Here is a 22,418-nt window from a genome sequence, read left to right as displayed (position 1 = left end):
ATTACATTAGTGTCCCAGACTACGGTGGAAGCAGCGGGGAAGGGGCATGTGACCCGCTGTGCTTCCTCGTTCAATTCATTGAAGCTGCAGGACTGACTGGTCAGGCAGAGGGAACTCCAGCTTGGCTCCGCATCAGCATAAAGTCTTGGCGCGCCCGCTGACCACTCCTGTCCGCGCCTCCACCACCGCAGCCGGCCATGGAGTAGAGAGACAGCCCCACGGAAAACTGCGAGCCGGCTTTCACCGAGAAGCAGAGGTGGCTGGAGGTGAGAACCCTCGTTTCTGGTTCTTCCCCTGGCTTGTCTGCAGCTAAACATTAACCATGGCTGTGGTGCGTGAGTTGACGGACGTGAACTTTTATTGCTTTGGGGAGAAGTGAGGGTTAGCTGGAACACGGGGATGAGGTGAAACCCGCTGCACTCCAGCACGGACAGCTAGGTTGGCTCACGAACCTGGCGGTGTTTAGGTGTAGGGCAACATATTGCCGGTTTGGAAATAAATGACAAGTAAAGTACACGTGTGAACGACCTTCTTAATACCTGGAAAGTTTGAGAAATGTGCATGCAGCTTAGACAACGTAAACGACGCAGAGTTTGGCCCCAAATTCCACTGATTTGTAAATTGAGGGGTACAATAAGGCCACAACCTCAAAACATGAAGCCTTTGGTGGTGTTTTTTTAAAGTCAATTACGAATAAAGATCACTTTCTGTTTACACTGTTCTCTATAAAATAGGAGTTGAAACGTGTTAACTCAAAGCTGTCAAATGTGGCAGTAATCTTATTAGTTAACTCTGGAATTTATAGTTTTGTTTATTTTTGAAAGTGGTGACTTAAAATTCCCTGCACGCACCATGTTGCTGGTTACAGACCCAGACGAGTCCACTTGATAGCTCTGGCTTATGCAGGTTTCACACTTATTTTCGGCATCTATGTATGGCCTGCGCTGTTTCCATTGCATTGTTTTTATGTTAATATTAGCTTGAAACGCGAGAGCATGTGTTGTAATCCCTGGTGTTTAATGTCCACATTCAATAAATTGATCTATTTTTAGCCCGGTGCATTCTGGTACTTGCAGTTTAAAAATCTCCATTATGAATGCAGCACTACATGTGGCAACATCTTTGTGGCTGATTTGGTAAAGCATTCGAGTTCGGATGTAACTGCATGCTTCACCATTTCTAGATGTTTTCTACTGGATCCCGTTGCTTCCAGATGCTTTTATTATTTTAATCTTTTGAACTGCCTTGTAGAGCAGTCATATTAATCCCAGTAGTGTCCTGGAACTGGTCGTTTGTGACCAATGGTGTGAGTTGGTTTCACATCGTGTTTATCCTGTTGAGGTTCCCTTTTTTTTTTTTTTTTTTTTTTTTTTTTTTTTTGCTGGGCGTATGTAGTCCAGTCTCTAGACCATATGCCCGCTCCTTAACCAGCAGAATCCTTTGGTAAATGAAAATCTTGAATATCCACCATGGAAGGCCTCGTTATGTCCACCTTCAATGAGTGAACAGTTAATAGTGTGTTGGCCGTCCATGCCTGTAAACCTGTGGCGTCATCAACCGTTAATCTTCAGTGGGTTTAGAAGAATGCATTTAACATTCTCTCTAGCTCGGTGCATTTATTGCATGAAGTGACACACCTATGAAGGTGTGCGATAGGCATTGTGTTTCAGGAACATATTTTGGCAAAGAGATTGCACTTATGCGCATTTGCCGAAACATTGTGCCTCTTAAAGGTTGGAAGGTGGATATTCCTGTTTGCTCACGTGTGCTCTGACGTCGGTGGGAGCCAGCATGTAAAAGATATATATGGCCATTAGAAGCTAATCATTGGCCATTAGTGAGCTGGAGGCTATTGGGTGGGTGTTGGTGCCACACACCCAATAACTGGGAGGACCTACTTCAAAGGGCAGAGAACCATGCCGCCCATAGGCATATCTCAGCATCTCCTTCTTCGGAGGTTTATTACACTTAAAATTAAGGGATCTTGTTTAAAGTTAAACATGCTTCTTTGATCTATTTGACAATTTAAAACTGAAACGTACATTTTTATAGTCCACTTTTGTGTAAAACAAAGACACTTTATTTAGCCAGAACTCATTCTTTCCTAATCTATGTAAAGTATTTAAATAAGGATAATTTTCTCTTTTGTGGGCTGCCCGCAAGCCTGATTTCACTTACTCTGGGCGCATCCTGATAATCTGTCAGTGCCTCCTTTTGCGGCCGATCATGGTTTTGAGATAGAGGGATAAGTAATATACCTAGGATCACATAATTGAATGAAATGGGGAAGCTGAGATTCTACATTTGTTGGTGGTTTGAAGGCCAGGCTCCACCTTCCTGGTTGCGAACTAACATCAAGACTTCCTTGTACGATCAGATGTCCCTCCCACTTGGAAATATTTATTCTTTTCACTTGAACTCTTTCTAGGTACCCACAGCTCTGCTTAGTTATCTCAAAGAAACTGGGTTGGTACATTACAAAACAAATATAAATTCAGTTATCCTCGTTGAACACATGGCGCGATCACTGCGCCTTTGAAGCCGAGCCATTCTGCATAAAACAGGTCTTATGAAAGGTAGCTTTTTACCTAGATCTATGATTCATGTTGGACTTAATGTTTTTGTGGCACTTTCTGCCTGGTTTTCTCCTGTTATTTTTTTCATTGCCCTTGTATAAGACGCTAACCCATATTTGTTGAATGGTCCCCCCTCGTTGTTTGTGCTTGCTCTCCTTCCCCCTCGTTGTTTGTGCTTGCTCTCCTGCCCCCTCGTTGGTTGTGCTTGCTCTCCTGCCCTGCTATTGTAAATGACAATACCATTTATTTGTTTTAAAAACATAAATAAAAATAATGTCATGAGCAATGCCAATAGCTCTAACTTTAACCCTTTCGCTGCGGCGGCTATTCCGCCGCAGCGTGGGCGGGGCGGCCGCGTGGCGGCCGCATGCTGGTGACAGAACTGCTCCGTCACCAGCCGCGGTTGAGCTGTGCTCGTGATGGAGCGGTTCCGTCATGGCCCGCCCCGCTCAATCGGCACGAAATCAGCGCCGCGCAGGTGCGGCGGCCGGGCCATGACGGAACCGCTCAGTCATCAGCACAGCGCCACCGCAGCTGATGACGGAGCGGTTCCGTCATCAGCAGGTGAGGGGTTAAGAATGCAGAGACCATTGCATTGTAAATGCTTGTTCTTTCTCTTCACCTTTTCTGTCATAGGTGGCTGTCTTTCCTTGCTATGAACGAGTGATCGTCAATACTTTTATTGCTGACTAAACCACACATGGGTGCACATGGCATGCTGTTATAATACTTTATGTTGAGGTAGTTTATGTTGTAGTTTGTGATAGTGTGGAACGTACTGCTGGCGTAAAAGGTTTCTTATCTTCTTTATGGGTCCAGATGGACCCATAAAGAAGATAAGGACCCTTTTAAGTGAGCAGGAAGTCGGGGAGCCCAGTCTCAAAGGGACGGGGCTCGAAGACAAAAGGCTGCGTCATGGCGAGCGCTTGGCTCAACATCCTTTCAGCGTTCGTTCCTAAAGGTGAGTTCCGGTTCGTCTACTCTATCCCGCCCCCTCCTCTAAACCTGCCTGAAATTACTTTCGTTTTCCAAAGAGTGTCCTAGTGGAGGGTCATAGATGCATGCTGATTTTTAGGAGCGTACTCAGTGCTATTGAAACGTGGGTGACATTCTTACAATGCGAGTGAAGTGTGAGGTTTCCGACCTGTTAGTTGTTTTACCTCAGTGCCGGCAAAATCAATAAGGCAGGCTTTAATGTGATAAACAGCGACGGTGCATGCAACCCAGCTGAACATCGTTTACGAACGCCTGTGTTTATAAGAGTTTGCTAATTAAACCCAGGCATAACGGCATTAATAATGCTAGTTAGCAGAGTGGCTGTCTGTAGGGGTGCAATAACCTGACATTGGAAGAAGTGACAAAGTAGAAAGGAAACCTGGCCGTAAGATTTAGAAGCACGATAACTGGAAGTTGTAACATATGGTGATACGACAAAAACTGGCCAAACGGTTCGTTGTAAAACGTGGGACGGCTTCGCTTTCGAAAGTCAGTGTACGCAAGAAGCAAACATGCTACCAGTGTCACATGCTTTACACAGGATGTGGCAGGCTACGGTTCTACTGCCGACTGCCAATGTTTCTCGTCTGTCCCAGTTCACCTAGGATGCTGTGCGTGATGGGCGTGGCCTCTTCCTGTCAGTGAGAGCAGCTGCGGGCCTTGGAGGGTAGGTGACCGAGATCCCCGCCCCTCCCAGCTCTCCTCCCTCCTTGGCGTTCTCGGCTGTTGCAGGGTCCATCTCCACGTTGCTACGTCTTCCGAGACTGGTAGGATCCGTGTTTAGCGAAGCCATCCCCTGTAGTTGCTGTTCTGCTGTTTAATTTGTGGCAATCGTACCTTCTAGCTTGCTATAATTTGCCCTGAGATGGTAGTTTGACCGCGCGAATAAACTGACGTGCATCTGTTCTCCTAACCCCTTGGACGCTCATGACGAGCTCAGCTCGTCATGATGTACACCTCCATACACTCATGACGAGCTGAGCTCGTCATGAACAATGGGAATCCAGAAAAGTCAGCATCCAGGAGAATTAGCTGTAGCAGCGATGGTGTTACATTACAGCAGGCATCTGTCAAGGTAGTAGCCAGGAGAGTATTATTAAGTAACTGTTTTTATTGTTCTTTATGGGGTGGGTAGAAGCTTCCCTAATCTTTAGATGGCAGTTGTTCTGGTTAAAAGATGGTATACCTCCTAGTGAGCTGCTGCTAATGACGGGATGGACCCCTGTCCTCCCTCGCTTGCTGACAGGACTCTGAAGCACTACAAGGCTCAGTCACTGAATAAATAGTCGGTGACTGCAGTTGAGCTTGCACTACGTTTTCCAGCCACCTTCATGCTCGTGGTTGTTGAGGGTTTGTGTTTGCAGTTCATACTTGATGTGGTTGCACCCCCTCACAGTTTTAACATTGCTCCAGCTGCAATAACCAGTAGCGGACTTTTTTTAGGTTTCGACCTGGCGAGGGGCACGCAGTGCCCCTCCCAGTTCGAAAACTTTTGTCTTCAGTAGGAATGTTCGGACCGCCTCCGTTTCCAATTGGCTAGCTCCATAAATGGACGCTAGCCATTGGGAGACAGAGGCTGTCAATCACGCTTTCTTGCGAAAACGCGATTCGGGGGCGTTTCTCGTTTTTTTAAGCCCCGCCCCTTTGTCCCGGGCCGCGCTGTGATTGGCTGCCGGCCCGGGACACCCCCGTGACGTCAGCCAATCACAGCACGGCCCGGGACTTGACTTGTTTTTATTCTCGTTTTAGATGCATGACGTGCACGTCCCTTAACGTTTGTTCCCAAAATACAAATCGAGTCCTGGGTCTTCATTCGACATATCTGTGCGGAACATTTTTTTCTGTAAATAAAAGTAATACTAGCAGCGTTGCCGCCCTGGAAGCTGCTTCTGTCTGCACGTTAGTCGCCGCAATCTGCCTGTGCTGGGGAAAACAGTTGCTGGCGAACGCGCAGTTCCCGTGTGACAAGTGCTGCCAAGCCCAAGATGGCTGAAGAATAGCCTCTGACAAGATTTCTCGCGAGACTTTTGGACTCTTTTTTTTTTTTTTCGCTTCCTCTAGACGGTTGAGGTGCAACTTTACATCGGTCGTCCCGAATCCGGGTTCATCCGACACCAAAACCGCAATCCGTGGCGCAGCCCGCGGTAGTACATTTCTGCAATGCCTCCTAAGTTTGACCCCACTGAGATCAAAGTCGGTACGTGAGCGGCTCAGCGAGAACCCCAGGGTACAGTGAATGGCTGACCCGGGATTATCGCTCATGTCCCAGGGCAGCGGGACCCGTGCACCACGGTATGGAGGTTTGGTGGGTAGGGGGGTCAGGCGGCCGTCACGAAATGAGGCCTGTGATGTTCGGGGTAGGCTTCTGCGGTTTTGTGGTGGTCGGGGCCGATATTGAGGCTTTATTTTTGGGTGGGGGGAGGGTAAGACCCGTGCACCACGGTATGGAGGTTTAGTGGGTAGGGGGGTCAGGCGGCCATCACGAAATGAGGCCTGTGATGTTCGGGGTAGGCTTCTGCGGTTTTGTGGTGGTCGGGGCCGATATTGAGGCTTTATTTTTGGGTGGGGGGGAGGGTAGTTGTATGTTGAAATTATATCCTTGTACTAGATTAAGTGGCTCATACCAGTTAGGAGCGTATGATAGCCGTTATTAACTTACCTTCCACGTTGTCGTACCCTAGTCAATGTGACCTTCTAAATGGGTAAATGGTGTATACTTTCCAATCTACATGTTTGGGAACTGACCTTGCTTGTTCGAAGCGCATGCGGATGTAAAGTAAGCCGACTACCCGCCCAAAAACTGTGATGTAGGCAATAACGTCTTTCATACACTGTATGACGGACATCCTGGCAGTCTTTTGTCTTAACTCCTATAACGTGCAAAGGGGGCTCTGGAGCAATCGTTTCAGCAATTCTTGTACTGCGTTTTGCCTGTTCACGTACATACTTACCCATGGTGTTACCGGGCCAGTCTCATTTACCGAATTACGTATTGGGTATGTTTTAAAAAAATGCACGTGTACCCTTCCATATGTATATTGGTTGGGCCCATACTGTTTACATTAGGAATCCAATACACTATTGAAAGATGTTCTTTTAGGCAAAAGTTCATAAAAATACATATGGGATTTACTTAACCCCTGCAGCATAACGCTCAATTTGGTGTGAATAAAATTTATTACAGGGTGAAAAGCCTATGCTACGCATTACTTGCGCGCTTGTATGTTGGGTATCTTGGGGGGTATTTTCTCAATTGGTAGAGCATGCTTATAAAAATGTTCAGCCACCCGCCACTATGCCTGACTTGGTGGCAGTCATAATCCAGTGGTGCGCTAAGAGTAAACCCCAACTTAGGAAACAGGGTTTGTCTGCACTTATGGGCAGCTCTGTGCCGTAAGATTGGGTACACGTGTCCACGTTCTGTATCCAAATTGGTTCGAATGGTTCGCACATCTTACTGTGTTCGTTGTGCTTGTCTTGCAGTTTATTTAAGATGCACTGGAGGTGAAGTGGGTGCCACTTCTGCTTTGGCTCCCAAGATCGGTTCTCTGGGTCCTCTGGGTCTGGTAAGTTTTTCTCCCATAAACTACTCGTTACTTCTGTGTTCATTATGGACCTATCGGAAACAATCAATGCTACATGAAAGGGCAAGTTGATCATATTGTATCTAAAATACATTTCACTCCGGAAACTGGGCAATTGGTGCCAAGCTTCTGCTTTCATGCAATAAGTCGAATGCTTTTAAACTCTGCTCTTAGTCAAACCCCATGAAAAATGTCCCTATCGCTGTCCCTTTATACGCACTTTATGCGGGGATGGAGGGAGGAGCAGGCGAGAGACTGCTGCAACATGTTCTCTAAAGGTGTGCTGAATGAAAGTGAGCTGTTAGGCAGTCGTGCTGATCAAAAGGATTAGAGACAAACGAAAGAGTCGTTGATAACAAGTAGATTAGTGACCAGACAGGCCAATCCATGGCACGCAATGGCTGGGGATGTCGGTCCACTGCAAGTTAATAGGACTTTAGATGTACAGCAACCGCTGTCTAGTAGGCACGATTTGTATGTATAGCATTCTGGCTTGTCACAAAGCATGCCATAATTAAAATGTTTATCAAAGCTATGCCCAGGTAAAACCTGTCATATTTCTTCTGGACGCTGCAATTGTGCTACCCTACATGTATATTTTTTTCATCTTAGTCTCCTAAGAAGGTTGGTGATGACATTGCCAAGGCAACCGGTGACTGGAAGGGCCTGAGGATCACAATCAAGCTCACCATCCAGAATAGGCAAGCTCAGGTAAAGGACATACTGTGTAATACCTCAATCACTTGTTTTGGGTGGTCAGTATGCTTGCCCAATAGTTGCTACTTTTCAGAGTAACTTTCTCCCGTGATCTCTACTCCATGTAACTGTAAAACAATCTTCAGCTAGATAACTTGAATGGTATAGGGTGGGGTGGTATCATCAGATGTAATGCAGTGTGAGCTGTTGTGGGGTGCAACCACTCGAAGTAATCATTCTGTGTGACTTAAAGTGCTTTATTCTTTTTCAGATTGAAGTTGTCCCATCTGCCTCTGCTCTGATCATCAAAGCCCTGAAGGAGCCACCACGCGACAGAAAGAAGCAGAAGAACAGTAGGTTTACTTTGGGAACGTTTAATTGGGTTGTGGGCGGGGTAGTCTGTTCAGCCACCCGCCACTATACCAGTCTAAATGGAGTGACTGGGTATAATCCAGTGGTGTGCTAAAACTAAATCCTGCCTAAGGAAACAGGGTTGCCCTCTTCGTGGGCAGCTCTGTGCCGAAAGGATGGGGACATGTGCTTCACCGACACCTTTTTCCAATATCGGGTTGGGATGTGCGGGCTGGCGCCTTTAATGGGGACACTCAATTCTCTAAGTCGAGTGGACTCCACTCCCGCTAGTAAAGGCCTGAACAGGTTCTCCTACTGGGATCTAATTCTGTAGTGACCTGCTGCTAAGTGTGCTTTCAGCCTTAAAGTACAGCGCTTGTCATGAAAGTTTAGTCTAACCAGCTTGCTAAAGATTTTTTTTTTGTTTCCCTTTCAGTCAAACATAGTGGCAGCGTCAGCATGGATGAGATTATTTCCATTGCCCGTCAGATGAGGCACCGGTCCCTCGCCAGAGAGCTCTCTGGTAAGAATTTCCCCTTGTATATTTGTGTTAGAGTAGTGGCTGCAAGCTTGTGCTAGCTTATTGATTATCTTTCCTTCTGCAAATAAGGTCTGCACTTGTTACACAGATGTTTTCTGCTTACTGTCATCGAGTTTATTAGAGTACAGTTAAGGTCACCCAGTGACCAGGACTTGTTTTTACCATTGATCTGTCACGTTAGCCGCGCTGGAACATTGGTTGATAGTTTCCCAAGTGTTTTAAACACATGGAGCCTTTCCCCAGACCTTTCATTCACACTAGCGAGGGTCGAATTAATCCGTGGCAGTTCGATCCGGAGAACCTCGCTTCCAGACATCATATGGGTCTGCTGCCTATGGCAGTTTTTTCTTCCTAGTTAGTGCTCCAGCCACCCGGCACTATACTGGTCTCAACTAAGTGACTTGTATAATCCAGTGGTGTGCTAAAAATAAATCCCATTTTAGGAAACAGGGCTGTTCTATTATGGATGGCTCTGTGCCGAAAAAGTGGGTACAGGTAACGTTGTTTAAAAGTTAACTCAGAGTCTTAAGGGGCGTTTGTCCACCCACCTTAGCACTGCCAGTTTTGAGTAGTTGGGAGACTGGTTGCAGTTCTGGTGAAAGCCCCTCCCTGGGGAGACTAACTGATTTACTCCAATTCATAGGGGTATTGTGCTGAGACCTAACAAGCGTTGGGAAAGCCAATAGGTCTCGTATTTTAGACTATTGGCTCTGTCATTGCATTTTGTTCATGCTGTACAGCACACGCATTGCCAATGTTTTATAGCCCTGCTGTGTAGCAGCACTGCTAAAAAGTATAATAAACAAGCATTTACAATGCAACGGTTTCGCCTTTGGAAAAGTTAGAGCTACTGGCAATGTAAATGACAATGCCATTTATTTATCTCTTTTCAAAACCAACACATAAAAACAAATTTTGTCATTTACAATGCCAATAGCGCAAACTTTTCCAAAGGCGAAACCGTTGCATTGAAAATGCTTGTTTTCTTTTGACTTTCACGCGGACTGTTACATTTTCACATGTGACTGCAATTATTTAATACACTGGTGCTTGTTACTTGCAGGGAGATAACTCTCGAGGGTGGGCAGGAACGAAAAGGATTTGGTTTGAAACTTTTAGCGTTCTGCCCCTGAGGAATCGGTGGGCACATTGTTGTGGCTCTGTGTGTGTGGGTAGGGCTCTGTGTGTGTGGGTAGGGCTCTGTGTGTGTGGGTAGGGCTCTGTGCCCACGAATAATCTCTAATGCTCTCCTATTGCCATTGTAAATGACAATACCTTTTATTTATGTTTAAAAAAAAAATGAAAAAAAATGTCCTGAGCAATGCCAATAGCTCTACCTTTAATAATGCTGAGACCATTGCATCGTAAATGCTTGTTGTGACTTGTAAGGTTGGAGTTCAACATAGGACATGGTTTGTAACCAGATTTTACGGACTCAAAATGCTGGGAAGGGAGAGACCACATGCATAAGATGAGACTTCAAGCAGGCGCGGAGAACTTCCTGCCAAAAACTGCTTCCTTGCAAGCAAATGCATACAGACGGATATACTTGCCGAAGGCATGTGGAGTAGCTGCTTTACAACTTAATACACGTGTCTATTTGCCTTTAGTGCTGGTGATGTGAATGTCAAGTCTTGGAAGTTATTTAACTCTTAGGTTTAGGCCTGAAAATATGCATGCACCTGGCCACTCCTGCGTTTTAGATCTTGTACAGGATTCAAGTTCTGAAAGGTAAACTCGAGAGGTAAACTCGAGCTATTGATTTGCCAAGATTTACCTTCTCCAAGGAAACCTGAAGTCTTGGCTGAGAAAAACATATCTGTCCAAACATTTGAGATTGAAAGAGGTAATTGTTTTCATTACCACTTTCTTTATGGTTACTTCTAGGAGATGGAGCGAGTCTGACCTATTCTTACAAAGATAATAGTAAAGCGGAAGGTTCTTTTAAATGCTGAAAGGGAATTGTTACAAGATGCATTGGTTCTAATTGTGCAATAAGGAGGAATGCTTAGAGTTCCCACTTCACTAGGGAGCATCATCCTTAATTTGGGAATATAAATGCAGAAGTTGGCTAAAGCTGCTTTTAATTACCCCATTTCTCAAGGAAAACATCTCTCAGGACCCCCTTAAATAGAATTAGGGTGAGCGATGAGATTTACAGGGATCAACTCTGATTCGGGACCCTGCTGTACCATGAATGAGTTCATCTGGTTGCTGACACCATGGTCAAGAGCCCATCACAAAAGTGAATGTTTGCACTTGCACTTGATTTGAGACGGAGTAGATGCTCTTTCAAACCCCCCCCCCCCTCAAACTGTGCTGTTCATCTGTCCTCTTTCACCTTGCCCCACCCCTCTTGATGTATAGCTGTCAGCACCTGATGTCCCCACCCCCTGTTTTACATATCCCAAGATCAGTCTCTGGCATGTGTAGTCCTGCGCGGACTGTCCAAGTAAATATTAAGTTCCGTTAAGTCTCCACGGGATGGACCGATGTACAGAGTATGCTCTGCGAGACTGATAACTAGATCAGCCTCAGTAGCTTTCCTTTGAGCGTCTTTTTGACATCGTCTTGAGAGGTCTAACCTGGTTAAACATCTAGGTGTCCTTGTCGATGCCAATGTCTTTGAGCAAACTCTTTAGCAGCTTAATGAGTGTCCTCCTCCACCAACTTTGACCTGGAAAGCAGTGGGCTCTTATGCTCTACTTTGCAAACAGGGCACTGGTTGTGAGATCCGCCATTGGCCCCATGTTTAGACTTCTATAATGCTCTGTATACTGGCCTTACCGCTGCTCCAGACCCATTCTTTGCAGTGGATGCAAAACACACATACTGGGAGTTAGTGGAAATCGAGGCTGCAGTAATGAGGGATTAAGTTTAAGCTAAGTTTTCCAGTATCCACACAATCCAGCAACAGTCTCCCTCAAGGCGTCCATGTCCCGATGGTCTTAGAAGTATGAATGAACTTTTAAATGCTACGTCTCAGATAAAGGTGCTATTCGAAGGCCAGAGAGCCGCTGCTGCTTGTTTTGGTGAATCATCTTATGGAATTTGCACCGTCTGTGCCAAGCTCGCGCCCCACTATCTTCAGGAAGGCCTTAAAGTCCCATATGTTCTGACACTCCTAATAGGCTTCTGCTTAGCAAGACCCATGTCGAGATTAGTTGTTTGTGTGCACATTAAATGTGAAATCAGCCAGGCTTACTTAGCAGTACAGGTTTATATTCGACGAACATACACTGAGATTTTAAGAGACAGCCACTAGTTTGACAATGGAAGGCAGGAGTAGACTACCTTCCCACCTGCTGAACCCAGAGCTCTGGAACCTTTGTAAGTTACAGGAACTTTCTGCTTCTGAACTGGAACAGGCAAGGGAGACCACTGTCTTGGCTGTAATGCAGATGTGGAGACCATTCCCACTTTTACTTTTTGTAGTCCTCTGTCATGGTGGTATAGGGAGCAGGTTGGAGGAGAGCCTTAAATGGGCTTCTAGAGTACCGTATAGGCAATCCCTTTCGTAATGAAAGATCTTAGCAACCTTCTGGTGGATAGTAATGATTGTAATTGGACGGGAATGTTTGGATGCTGCACAGATAATGGCCTTTGCAATGCAATAATGTTCATACTGGATCCTTAAACCAAATAAATTTAGATATTTGGGAATGTTTTTTTTTATTCTTCTACCTGCAGTACAGGCATTTACAGCACTTAGCATTTACAATCTCACTGTGGTCTCCCTTACAATGTCCCACACACTGGCTTCTTTTAAAAAGTTTGAATCTAGAAAAATGTTTAAAGGTGTGTGTTTGTGTTTTTTTTTTCTTTCCTTCAAAGCTCAAGAGCAAGTCGTCACCAAAAGTACACTTTGTGTCCTTTTCACTCACAGGGGAGAGAAAAGCGGTGTCCCTCCTTTTAGTTAGACTATCAGTTTTAATTGTAATACATTGTCAGTGGTGCAGCTGTTTCACATGTTTATCCCTCTCTGGACAGACTTTTAAAAAAAAAAAAAATTAAATTGTGTATTATTTACACGAATGTACTTTTTAGGTCGAGCTCTCGACCTATTGTGAGCAAGTTGCTCCTCAAGGGACGTAGAGGGGTGCACGAGCGGCGATTCAGGAACGTGAATGCGCACGTACAGGCATACGCACATCTCTTGCTCCACTTTCACACTCACGAAGCACACACACACACACACACACACACACGCACACGCAGACACGCACACACGCGCAGACACACACACACGTGCCAAGCCCCACTTACCGCATCAGTGGCTTCAGCCGCCACTCCTGACGCCACCGGTCCTCTGGCCATCCACTCCATGGGCGCGGGCTTCTCGCAAAGACGGAAGTCCCGCCCCATGACAGCCGTGAGCGTGCACATCCCGAAACCGGAAGTTCGGGAGTGTGCACGCTCACGGCTTACTGTACCAGAGGCCACTGGGTTATTTTTGGCATATTTAATTTTAAAGGATAGCCTAGATTAGCATGGGCATTCATCAGTGACCTCGACACAGGGGACGTCACATCCTGCTACTGGAGCGCGGAGTGTGAGAGTGCGAAAGGCGGCCGGCTACTGTATCCTGGCCGGACGGAGGCCTGTTTTCATGGCCGGAGGGAGGGAGCGCACCATTATAATATCGTGGCCTGAGCGCTTTGTAGTATGCCCCTTTAAGAGTTGCTTCAAATGATCAGGGCCGCCCGGAGCTCTACAGATATCATATAGCACCCGGCCGTGATGCTCGCAGCTCTTCCTGAAACAGCTCGCATAGGCATGGGCCGCCGTGTGCTCTCAGCTGATATTATTTCAGCCCCCCGCCCCCTGCTGAATTAAATACTTTTTTGGAGTTGAGTCGACGAAGACTGGATGGCATCATGGCACAGCGGTCAAGGCAGTACAGCGACCTGGACGTCTTGGGATCAAGAAGTCACTGAGCGCAGTGCCACTGTAGCTCTCCCGACCTCGCTGCTCGAACCCAACCTCAGTCTGGTACAGGTGACCTGCCGTGATGGAGGCCAGGACAAGGAACAGCCTTCCAGCAGCTGTTCACTGCCATCACCGCAGGTAATAAATCGACGATAATTGTGCGGGAATATGAGATCCTGCCCGCACTCGATCCCAGGCCTGCGAGTGACCCAGTATGAGGTAGGCAATTGTTACTACAGTTAGTAGCTGGTGAAGTCTTCACTAACAATATGCATTATCCGACTCTCACTCTGCTGCTAAATGTGGTTCATAAATTACAAATATTATTAATTAACAGTTTTGCGCAGTTGCCTGCCCACAGCTGAACTATAGTTTTCAAGGACGAGGCGCTGCGTGACAAAGCATTTTTGAGCTTCAAGTGAGTGATTCTCTCTGGTGGTGGGCTGTCCGATTCAAAAGAAAAATTAATTTCAGATCCAGTGCGTCACTTAAATCAGCAGAGCCTTGTGTAGCTCGATGTGACAGCCTGCTAGTGGTGTGATCTGAGGGCCGAGCAGGTAGCGTTACGCCGCCCAGGGTATAAATATTTATTTTTATGGCGAGTCAGACTCAGTCGTTACTACTCCTTTTATTATTTAAATAATTATAGCGCTCTGGCTCCCGGCTGTAACCTGTATGTCAGCCTCAGGCATGCCAATCAATGATGTCTGGTGCCCATCTGCGGCATTCGCTTATCAGCTCTGTTGACTGAGACTGTTAATTTGAATATATGCAGCTCATCTGTGGTGCGAGGCAGGTAGTTGTGTGCCGGCCGGGGTTGCCGAATTAGGATATTAATGGGTTAAAGGTAGTTTTTCAAAATAATACACTACAGTACACTGGCTGTTGGCTGTGACTGACTGTGCGTGTGTCTGTCAGCCTGAGGACTGCTCAGTGCCTGACTGACTGCGGCGGCGTCCACGCGTCAGCTGACTTGTATTAACACTTAATTTTTGTGCCCTTCCATTTCTGTGGCTTTGCAGCAGTTTGATCTGCTTAGAGTTTCTCCTTGCTAAAATGGGGAGAATTCGTGATATTTATATGTTTCCTTCCACTTTCTTGCTTGATTTTCCTCGGGACAAAGTGTCACTCATAGTCGTTGAAATGTCACTCATAATCACCCTGAAATTATAAAAATGTCACTCGTACAAATCTGAAACCTTGGCAGCTATGGGCTATCACTGCAGGTAGGGGCTGGGGGCCAACTTGAATTACCAAGGCCTGCGTGGCTCAAGCCTCACGCAGCCTTCAGCCAGCTGTAGGCCACAGACATCGCGGCCTGGAGGCCAACTTGAATTGCCACGACCCGCGGTGGCTACAGCCTGCCTTCAGCCATCTGCACACCAGAGTCTGCCTGCAAATATACAGCAGGAAACTCCAGAAATAGTTTAAGATCATACTTACGAGCGCGGAACCAATCTACTGCTTCTGAAGGTGTACAGTGGACTCTTCAGCAGGCATTTGATGGTAAGATCATTTTTTCTTCAGATGATATGGTGACGTGCATAGTAACATGTGCAAACCTATTACTTTGCAGGGGAAAGGTTGCTGTTTTCCCAGAATAGAAATCCCAAATACGGTGACTGTTTCATAAATTCGTGTAAAGCAAGATCTGTATTACATTTTATTACCGCTTCTGCTTTTACATTCACAATCCTGAAGCACTATGGCATTGATAATCGTAACCTGCATTAGAGTTGAAAGGTCATTCTTGCTAAATGCATGCACAAGAAACTATTTAAAACAAACAGTGCACATATTTTATTCCCCAGTATCAGTCCACAGACCTGCAGGTACCAAAACTAACTAACTTTCTGTCGGGTGCTGCTCTCTTTGATACTCTCTCTGTGATTGGTGGTCATGCTGACAGCTCTTACCTGTGTATGTGCTACAGTACATATATGATATGATTCCTGCATCTTCATTTCTGGATTTTGCTTGTGAGAATGTGTCACTCAAAGTTGTTGAAATGTCACTCATATTTACACTGAAATTATAAAAATGTCACACATGCTAATCTGGAACCTTGGCAGCTATGCCGGTGAAGCATCCTGCTCGACAGTGGCAGCCTCAATGATGCCCGGGGCGGCCGCCATTGCATTGCTGCGGTCGGGGTCCGAGTTGGTTTATGGCGGCCGGACACCACCAGCAGGCTCTTGATGCAGCAAAAATGTAAGTGCCCAGCCTAGCGCGTGATCTGACACACAGGCACATTAGCCACATTCAGTAAAGACATGTACGCATTTATTGGTGTTAATATTAATGTGTTTAAGTTAATTTTGCGTAGCGTGGCCTATGGTGTATCACAAATACTGCAACAATGTGTCCAGCATTTGCCCAATGGCGAGAGAGGGCTTATGATAATAGGGCTGCTGAGAGCCAGTTGACTTCATTGGGGGCTCCAGAGCAAATATGTCCTTTTTTCCGCTGCCCCCCTTCCCCTCCCGCTATTGACCATGGGCGGCAATCTGAGGGATAGCCCCGGGTGCCAGAAGCTCTAGCTACGCCCCTGGTGCAAACAGCTCCAGCTTTCAACTTCAGCGTGCTCAAGTAATTGTTTTGTCAAAAGTGGATGCGAGGTAAGTTCCAGACGCTTGCCTATCCGTGTCAAGCGGTTTAAATCGATAAGAACAGTGCAAACACCCCATGGATTCCACACACAGGCAGATCTTCTGAAGTAGTAACAGCCGTGAGCGTGCACATCCCGATGGGGGAAGTTCGGGAGTGTGCACGCTCACGGCTTGTTTATCTATACTATAAGGCGCCAATAACCCTCTCATGTTCAAGGGCTTCACCTCTAAGAATGCTTCTCTTTTATAGGGCGCCTTGTCTCACATTGCTAGAAACATTCTTTCTTTATTTCGCAATATCTTGCTGAGCTCCACCTGCTGATTGGATTGCAGAACCAGATGAATCATCTCTCAGCCCTATGGGGCGAGGGAATTATTGTGCCAATGATACCCTTAAATCCAGGCCTCAACCTAAAATGAAACGTAATTAATTAAATTTCCTCTAACCACTACACTTCAGTGATTGCACTGGAGTACGATTACAGTGAGCAAAAGAAACACCTGTTATTTACAGTGCTTGGCAACGGCAGACGTGTAGTGTGAAGCTATTTATAAAACCATGTTATTACTAGCAGTAATAATACTATCACCCCACGGGTATCAAAGTGGGTCATGCATGCTATCATATTTTGAGTTCCTTGCTTAATTGTCAGTGATGCTGGCCCCTCCGTTTCCGCCTCACTCTCTCCTGCCCCTTCACTGTCTTGGCCTCTCCAATCTTCCTCAGTTTCCATCTCACTCTCTCCTGACCCTTCACTGTCTTGGCCTCTCCACTCTTCCTCTATTTCTGTCACACTCTCTCCTGACCCTTCCCTGTCTTGGCCTCTCCACTCTTCCTCTGTTTCCATCTCACTCTCTCCTGCCCCTTCACTGTCTTGGCCTCTCCACTCTTCCTCAGTTTCCGCCTCACTCTCTCCTGCCCCTTCACTGTCTTGGCCTCTCCACTCTACCTCAGTTTCCGCCTCACTCTCTCCTGCCCCTTCACTGTCTTGGCCTCTCCACTCTTCCTCTATTTCTGTCTCACTCTCTCCTGCCCCTTCCCTGTCTTGGCATCTCCACTCTTCCTCTGTTTCCGTCTCACTCTCTCCTGCCCCTTCACTGTCTTGGCCTCTCCACTTTTCCTCTATTTCTGTCTCACTCTCTCCTGCCCCTTCACTGTCTTGGCCTCTCCACTCTTCCTCTGTTTCCGTCTCACTCTCTCCTGTCCCTTCACTGTCTTGACCTCTCCACTCTTCCTCTATTTCTGTCTCACTCTCTCCTGCCCCTTCACTGTCTTGGCCTCTCCACTCTTCCTCGATTTCTGTCTCTCTCACCTGCCCCTTCACTGTCTTGGCCTCTCCACTCTTCCTCTATTTCTGTCTCTCTCTCTCCTGCCCCTTCACTGTCTTGGCCTCTCCACTGTTCCTCTATTTCCGTCTCACTCTCTCCTGCCCCTTCACTGTCTTGCTTCTGTTTATTGTATTTGCACAAATCTAATATCTCGGTCTATTCCTTTTCAATAATCAGGCATTGTTGTTTATTAGGTGTTTATGTTTTTGATGGGTTTATTTATAGGTACTTTCTTTCTATCTATCTAACTAGCTATCTATCGCCCTCACTCTATCTATCTATCGCCCTCACTCTATCTATCTATCGTCCTCACTCTATCTATCTATCGCCCTCACTCTATCTATCTATCGCCCTCACTCTATCTATCTATCGCCCTCACTCTATCTATCTATCGCCCTCACTCTATCTATCTATCGCCCTCACTCTATCTATCGCCCTCACTCTATCTATCTATCGCCCTCACTCTATCTTTCTATCGCCCTCACTCTATCTATCTATCGCCCTCACTCTATCTATCTATCGCCCTCACTCTATCTATCTATCGCCCTCACTCTATCTATCACACTCACTCAGCACCACCACTCAGGGGCACTACAGCATCAATCTGTGCAACCATTCAACAACAACTGGTTCAAATATGTTCTCTCAATGTCTCAAACTTTATTACAAATGTCACAAAAAGATGTTAATATTTCACTTCTGTTCTTGGATTTTCGTCACAATAAAATACACTTAACACAATCTTCACAAAAGTAATTTACAAAAGTTTAAAATATTGCTATTATAAATTACAATAACTTTTATTTAAGTATTAACTATTTAAAAAAATTAAAAGCCATTGTTATTTGTAATAGCAATACATCTAAGTCACGTAAATACAACACATATTGCATTACAAATGCTATAGGTGTCACATTTGCGAAAGTTATAACTATTGGCATTGTAAATGACAAAGCTATTAATTTAGCTATTTTCAAAACCAACACAGAAATAAAAAAAATTGCCATTTACAATACCAATAGCTCAAAATTTCCTAATGCGAGACCTATTGCATTGAAAATGCTTGTTGTTTTGTAGGCTTCGGACGGAATAGGCTCCCACTGCCGAATGTACGGGTCTTTCCACCCTTGAGACACAGGTCATTGCCAAACTAGAAAGATGCCACTTCAAGTGCCTCTCTAGCCTATTGCCAGATTCAACCAGCAAGGCCTGATTTAAAAGACAAGGGAAATTTGCCAAAGGAGTGACTGCGGCATTTCCAGAGGACCCCCCCCCCCCCCCCCCCGAAAAGCAATATTGCAGAACAGGAGACCTTTTCACAGAAGTCAAGAAAGTCTGTGCCTCTGGGAAGCCCAGCCTGGCAGGAAGTCTCAAACGCAGAAGAAATAGTGCAGGAGAGATTTGTAAAAACTTGTAGTTATTTTGAAAACTGTTAAATAGAGGAAACTAAGCAAAGCAAGATTCCAATAGACAGCACTTGGGTTCGCAAGGATAGTGATGGTAGCCAAAAAATGAAGGACAGTGGTGTTTATGAATCCAGCATTCCCACATCAGAAGCGACTAATAACAAAGACTAATTTTAAGCCCACTGCCAAGAACAATCTCCTAAAGTATGAAAGCTTCCACCCTCGTCCATTGAGAGAGAACCTTCCATATGGACATTACTTAAGGCTGTGCAGAAACTGTAACCAACTCTCTGACTTCAAAGATCAAGCCAAAGACCTTACCACCAAGCTTAAACAACGTGGGTACCCCCTAAGATTGTCCACAAATGCCAGAAAACTTCAGATTAAGATGCTCGTTCTTTTCAACCCAGACTATGAACTTTATTTGCAACGCCTGCAGGCATTTCCCATCAGACGCTCCCTCCGTATTTTCCTTTTGAACACTTCAGAGTACCGTAGCCTATTCAGACAACGCTAACCATGGCAACCGTCATGTGATTGCTACCTAGCCACGCCCACCCCGGAAATCAACTCCGGTCTTAATAGACGCGGCAAACACAGGCCATGGTAGCGGGGCAGCGGGTAGGGCTCATAGGTATATTGCCGTCCTAATCACAGCGGAACTGTATGTACTTCTAACTGAATTTTTTACAGCTCAGACGCCCTCCGGCATTATGCAGCAACGCCGCAGTTCCACGCGGCCATAACAAGTGCTAAACTCCTTATTTTTACCCCTTTCATTACCCACAGAATATGCTCTAGCTGAGGACAATTCCTCCTCTGCGTAATTTAAAATATTTACGTCCGTCTTTCTGTTTTTCCTTCCACATGTCTCTCTGTACCTTAGCCCGCCCATTTTGGCAGGTGCTCACGCCACAAGCAGAATTTCTTTTTGCTTCTTTTCATTCAAGAATGTAGGATTGGGTACGCCTTTTAGGGGGTGTAGACTGTCCATTTTCTTGCTTTTTTGGTCCTGAAAACCTGTAAGGTTGAAACATGTAGACCAGACCACCTACAGAGATACTCTTGGTCATAACTACCCTCAAAGCATCTCCACACCTCTTTTAACATTGTCCAGTTACTCACTATTAAAATTTATTTTTTGAGTTTATACCAGGACAATTTTTAACATTCTTTTTGCACTCAAACAGTCACAAACCAGCTCCACTGCAATTCAGGTGTTGTAGCACACCCTGATGGCATTTGGTCATCAGGGTGGACCCCAATGATGAAGCATGTCACCACTAGGCTGGTGAGTGAGGGGTTTTTATAAAAGGAAGAATTATTTCCTTTTCTTCAAACACACATCCCATTAAGAGTTTATGAATCTTTATGGCGATACTCCTTCTTTGTTTGCTACATATCTACCCAGGGGAACAGGAGTTATCCCCATTCACGTTTGGTGAAAAATTCCCTTACTCTCCCTTTTTGTTGTTACATCTTCAATCTGCAGTACATTGAGTAGGTCCTTTGTTGTTCTGGATGATGAAGGAAATGAGGTCTTTCTAGATTCTCGGGGTCTCAAATCCTATGGCGAAGCCCAGGATAAGAATGTTGTCCAGGAAGACACTGTAGAAAGTGCTGAGCCAATGTTAAACTGTGTATTGCCCATTTCTGGGCCCACTGTCACATTGCAGCACCTGATTCCACCGGGGGACGTGGACACCAACTCCATCTTGCCAAATTCTAGCTATTACCCCGACTGTCAGTCTGCAAATCCTTGAGTGGGAGATGCATCGGATGTAGGCAATCAAGGCTCTGCTTGCAAATACTTTAGCACCCCAGTGGCCACCACTAAGCCTAAAGGCAAAATTCAGCTCTAACGGAGGACGAAGGCAGGACAACAGGTACAAGGCAGGCACTGACCAGAAAGACTGGTCATCCCCTTACCGCTTCCCTCCAGGAAGCCTTGGCTAATAACCCAAAGCGTATGCATGAGAAGGGAATCCCCCTCTCACATATAGAAAAACGCCTTAGTGAGTGTATCACATAGTCTGTACCACAACACTAAGTCTGTTTTTATCACACCACACCTTTTTAAAAAACGGTCCTGAGGAAAGCCAGAATACTCTAAGGCACTGGCTGAAACATGTCGACTATCTGAAGGACGCAGGGGGCAGTAACTCTCCACCCTCATGCGTCCTGTAGCCTTACTTTTAACCGCTGGTGACGGCCCAGTTCTTAAAATTTAATTTACCCTCGGGTACTGGGACCACCACCAAGCCGTTTTAAATCACAACTCACCCAACCTCACTGCACTCTCAGCAATATACCAGCTCCACTGTAATCAGGCGTTGTAGCACACCCGGGACATACTAGGTGTCACTGGGTGGGCCCGATGATGAAGCATGCCACCAACTAGGTTGGTGGGTGAGGGCTTCATGAATACACCAACAAGGTGCCCGTGACGGAACTAATTTGAGTACTGTAACACTTTGGTCAACTTAAGCTAGTCCTCTTTGTTTAATCACAAAATTCAGCTCACGCCAGTCATGGAGGTGGACCTGTACCTGATTTCCCAGAGCCCGGAAGCGTCACTGAACAAAAGCTATGTAACTTACCCATAGGAAATGAGTGCGTGAGGGAACCCTTTCCACCCCTCCTTCAGCATACCCTGTCAAAACGAGAAGAAATCCTTCTGGACACTCTCCAGTATCGGAGCTCCTTTGCTGCAGAGTGCGATCAGATAGTCTCTGAAATAATGAGCAGCAAGCTGTTGGAAGGCAAAACTCTTCAGCCAAACTCCGACATCTCTGCTTGCCCACAGTCTTCAAAAAGAAAGCGGGTTATGTTTGACTCTTCCACCATTCAAGCAGAGACTCTTCCTGATGACCTCGCGCCTATGAAATCCATGCGATCCCAAGATGCGGTTCGAAGATCTCTGGACAGCACTGAGGGTTCTCTCTTTTTTTTTTTTTTTTGTTTTTTTTTTTTTGTTTGTTGTTGTGATATCCTTGACCTTGATAATATGAACACGCAGCTGATGGAATTTTGGAGTGAAGGTTTGGAGGGGAAGAAACCGCTTGGTGCAAGCAAGGAAGTTTTTGATGGTGAGCCAAGTATTTTGTCTGCTGAAGGTGAAAGTCTGAGTCATCACAGACCACTGACTCGTCTGAGCTCTGGAGACTCATCTGTCGTGCTTCAACCTGCTGACCTCTCCAGGAGTATCGAGCTCTCACACAATGAAAGTTGTTTCTCAGCTGCTTCCTTATCTTTTGTGACCTCTACTCCACTGCCTGGGGCTGTGGCCCTCCCGTTAACAAGGGGCACCTGTTCAGATTCCGTGCAGAGAAACGCTCGTTCTCTCCATAAATTCACCAATTTATCAATCTGTTCCCTTCCAGAAGAGTCCAACATGGAGG

General features: G+C 45.9%; 1 protein-coding gene and 3 non-coding genes across 4 annotated transcripts; all 4 read left to right on the top strand.

Annotated features, from left to right (window-relative positions):
- Positions 1-5,627: 5,627 nt before the first annotated feature.
- LOC147703306 (large ribosomal subunit protein uL11-like) lies at positions 5,628-20,780 on the top strand. Its single transcript, XM_086929493.1, has 6 exons — positions 5,628-5,769; positions 7,056-7,138; positions 7,769-7,867; positions 8,124-8,205; positions 8,640-8,742; positions 20,510-20,780. The coding sequence occupies exons 1-6, from the start codon at positions 5,733-5,735 to the stop codon at positions 20,778-20,780; spliced, it is 675 nt and encodes a 224-aa protein (XP_086785619.1). The 5' UTR covers positions 5,628-5,732.
- LOC147703309 (small nucleolar RNA SNORA65) lies at positions 6,859-6,983 on the top strand. The gene has a single exon (XR_015298732.1). It is a non-coding gene; the product is annotated as a small nucleolar RNA SNORA65 (small nucleolar RNA).
- LOC147703308 (small nucleolar RNA SNORA65) lies at positions 8,263-8,391 on the top strand. Its single transcript, XR_015298730.1, has one exon. It is a non-coding gene; the product is annotated as a small nucleolar RNA SNORA65 (small nucleolar RNA).
- On the top strand, positions 9,115-9,241 carry LOC147703307 (small nucleolar RNA SNORA65). The gene has a single exon (XR_015298731.1). It is a non-coding gene; the product is annotated as a small nucleolar RNA SNORA65 (small nucleolar RNA).
- Positions 20,781-22,418: the final 1,638 nt, after the last annotated feature.

Source organism: Lissotriton vulgaris, chromosome 7, assembly GCF_964263255.1.
Source record: "Lissotriton vulgaris chromosome 7, aLisVul1.2, whole genome shotgun sequence".
Classification (NCBI taxonomy): Eukaryota; Metazoa; Chordata; class Amphibia; order Caudata; family Salamandridae; genus Lissotriton; species Lissotriton vulgaris.
Note: the sequence above shows the minus strand (reverse complement) of the source record. Positions and strands in the feature narration are given on the sequence as shown.

What these genes read in the sequence shown, in the direction of transcription:
- LOC147703306 (XM_086929493.1), top strand. Translation starts at nt 5,733, where the DNA reads ATGCCTCCTAAGTTTGACCCCACTGAGATCAAAGTCG. An exon ending in CCCCACTGAGATCAAAGTCG is followed by an intron (nt 5,770 to 7,055) that starts GTACGTGAGCGG and finishes CTTGTCTTGCAG; the next exon opens with TTTATTTAAGATGCACTGGA. An exon ending in TCTGGTAAGAATTTCCCCTT is followed by an intron (nt 8,743 to 20,509) that starts GTATATTTGTGT and finishes TTCAATCTGCAG; the next exon opens with TACATTGAGTAGGTCCTTTG.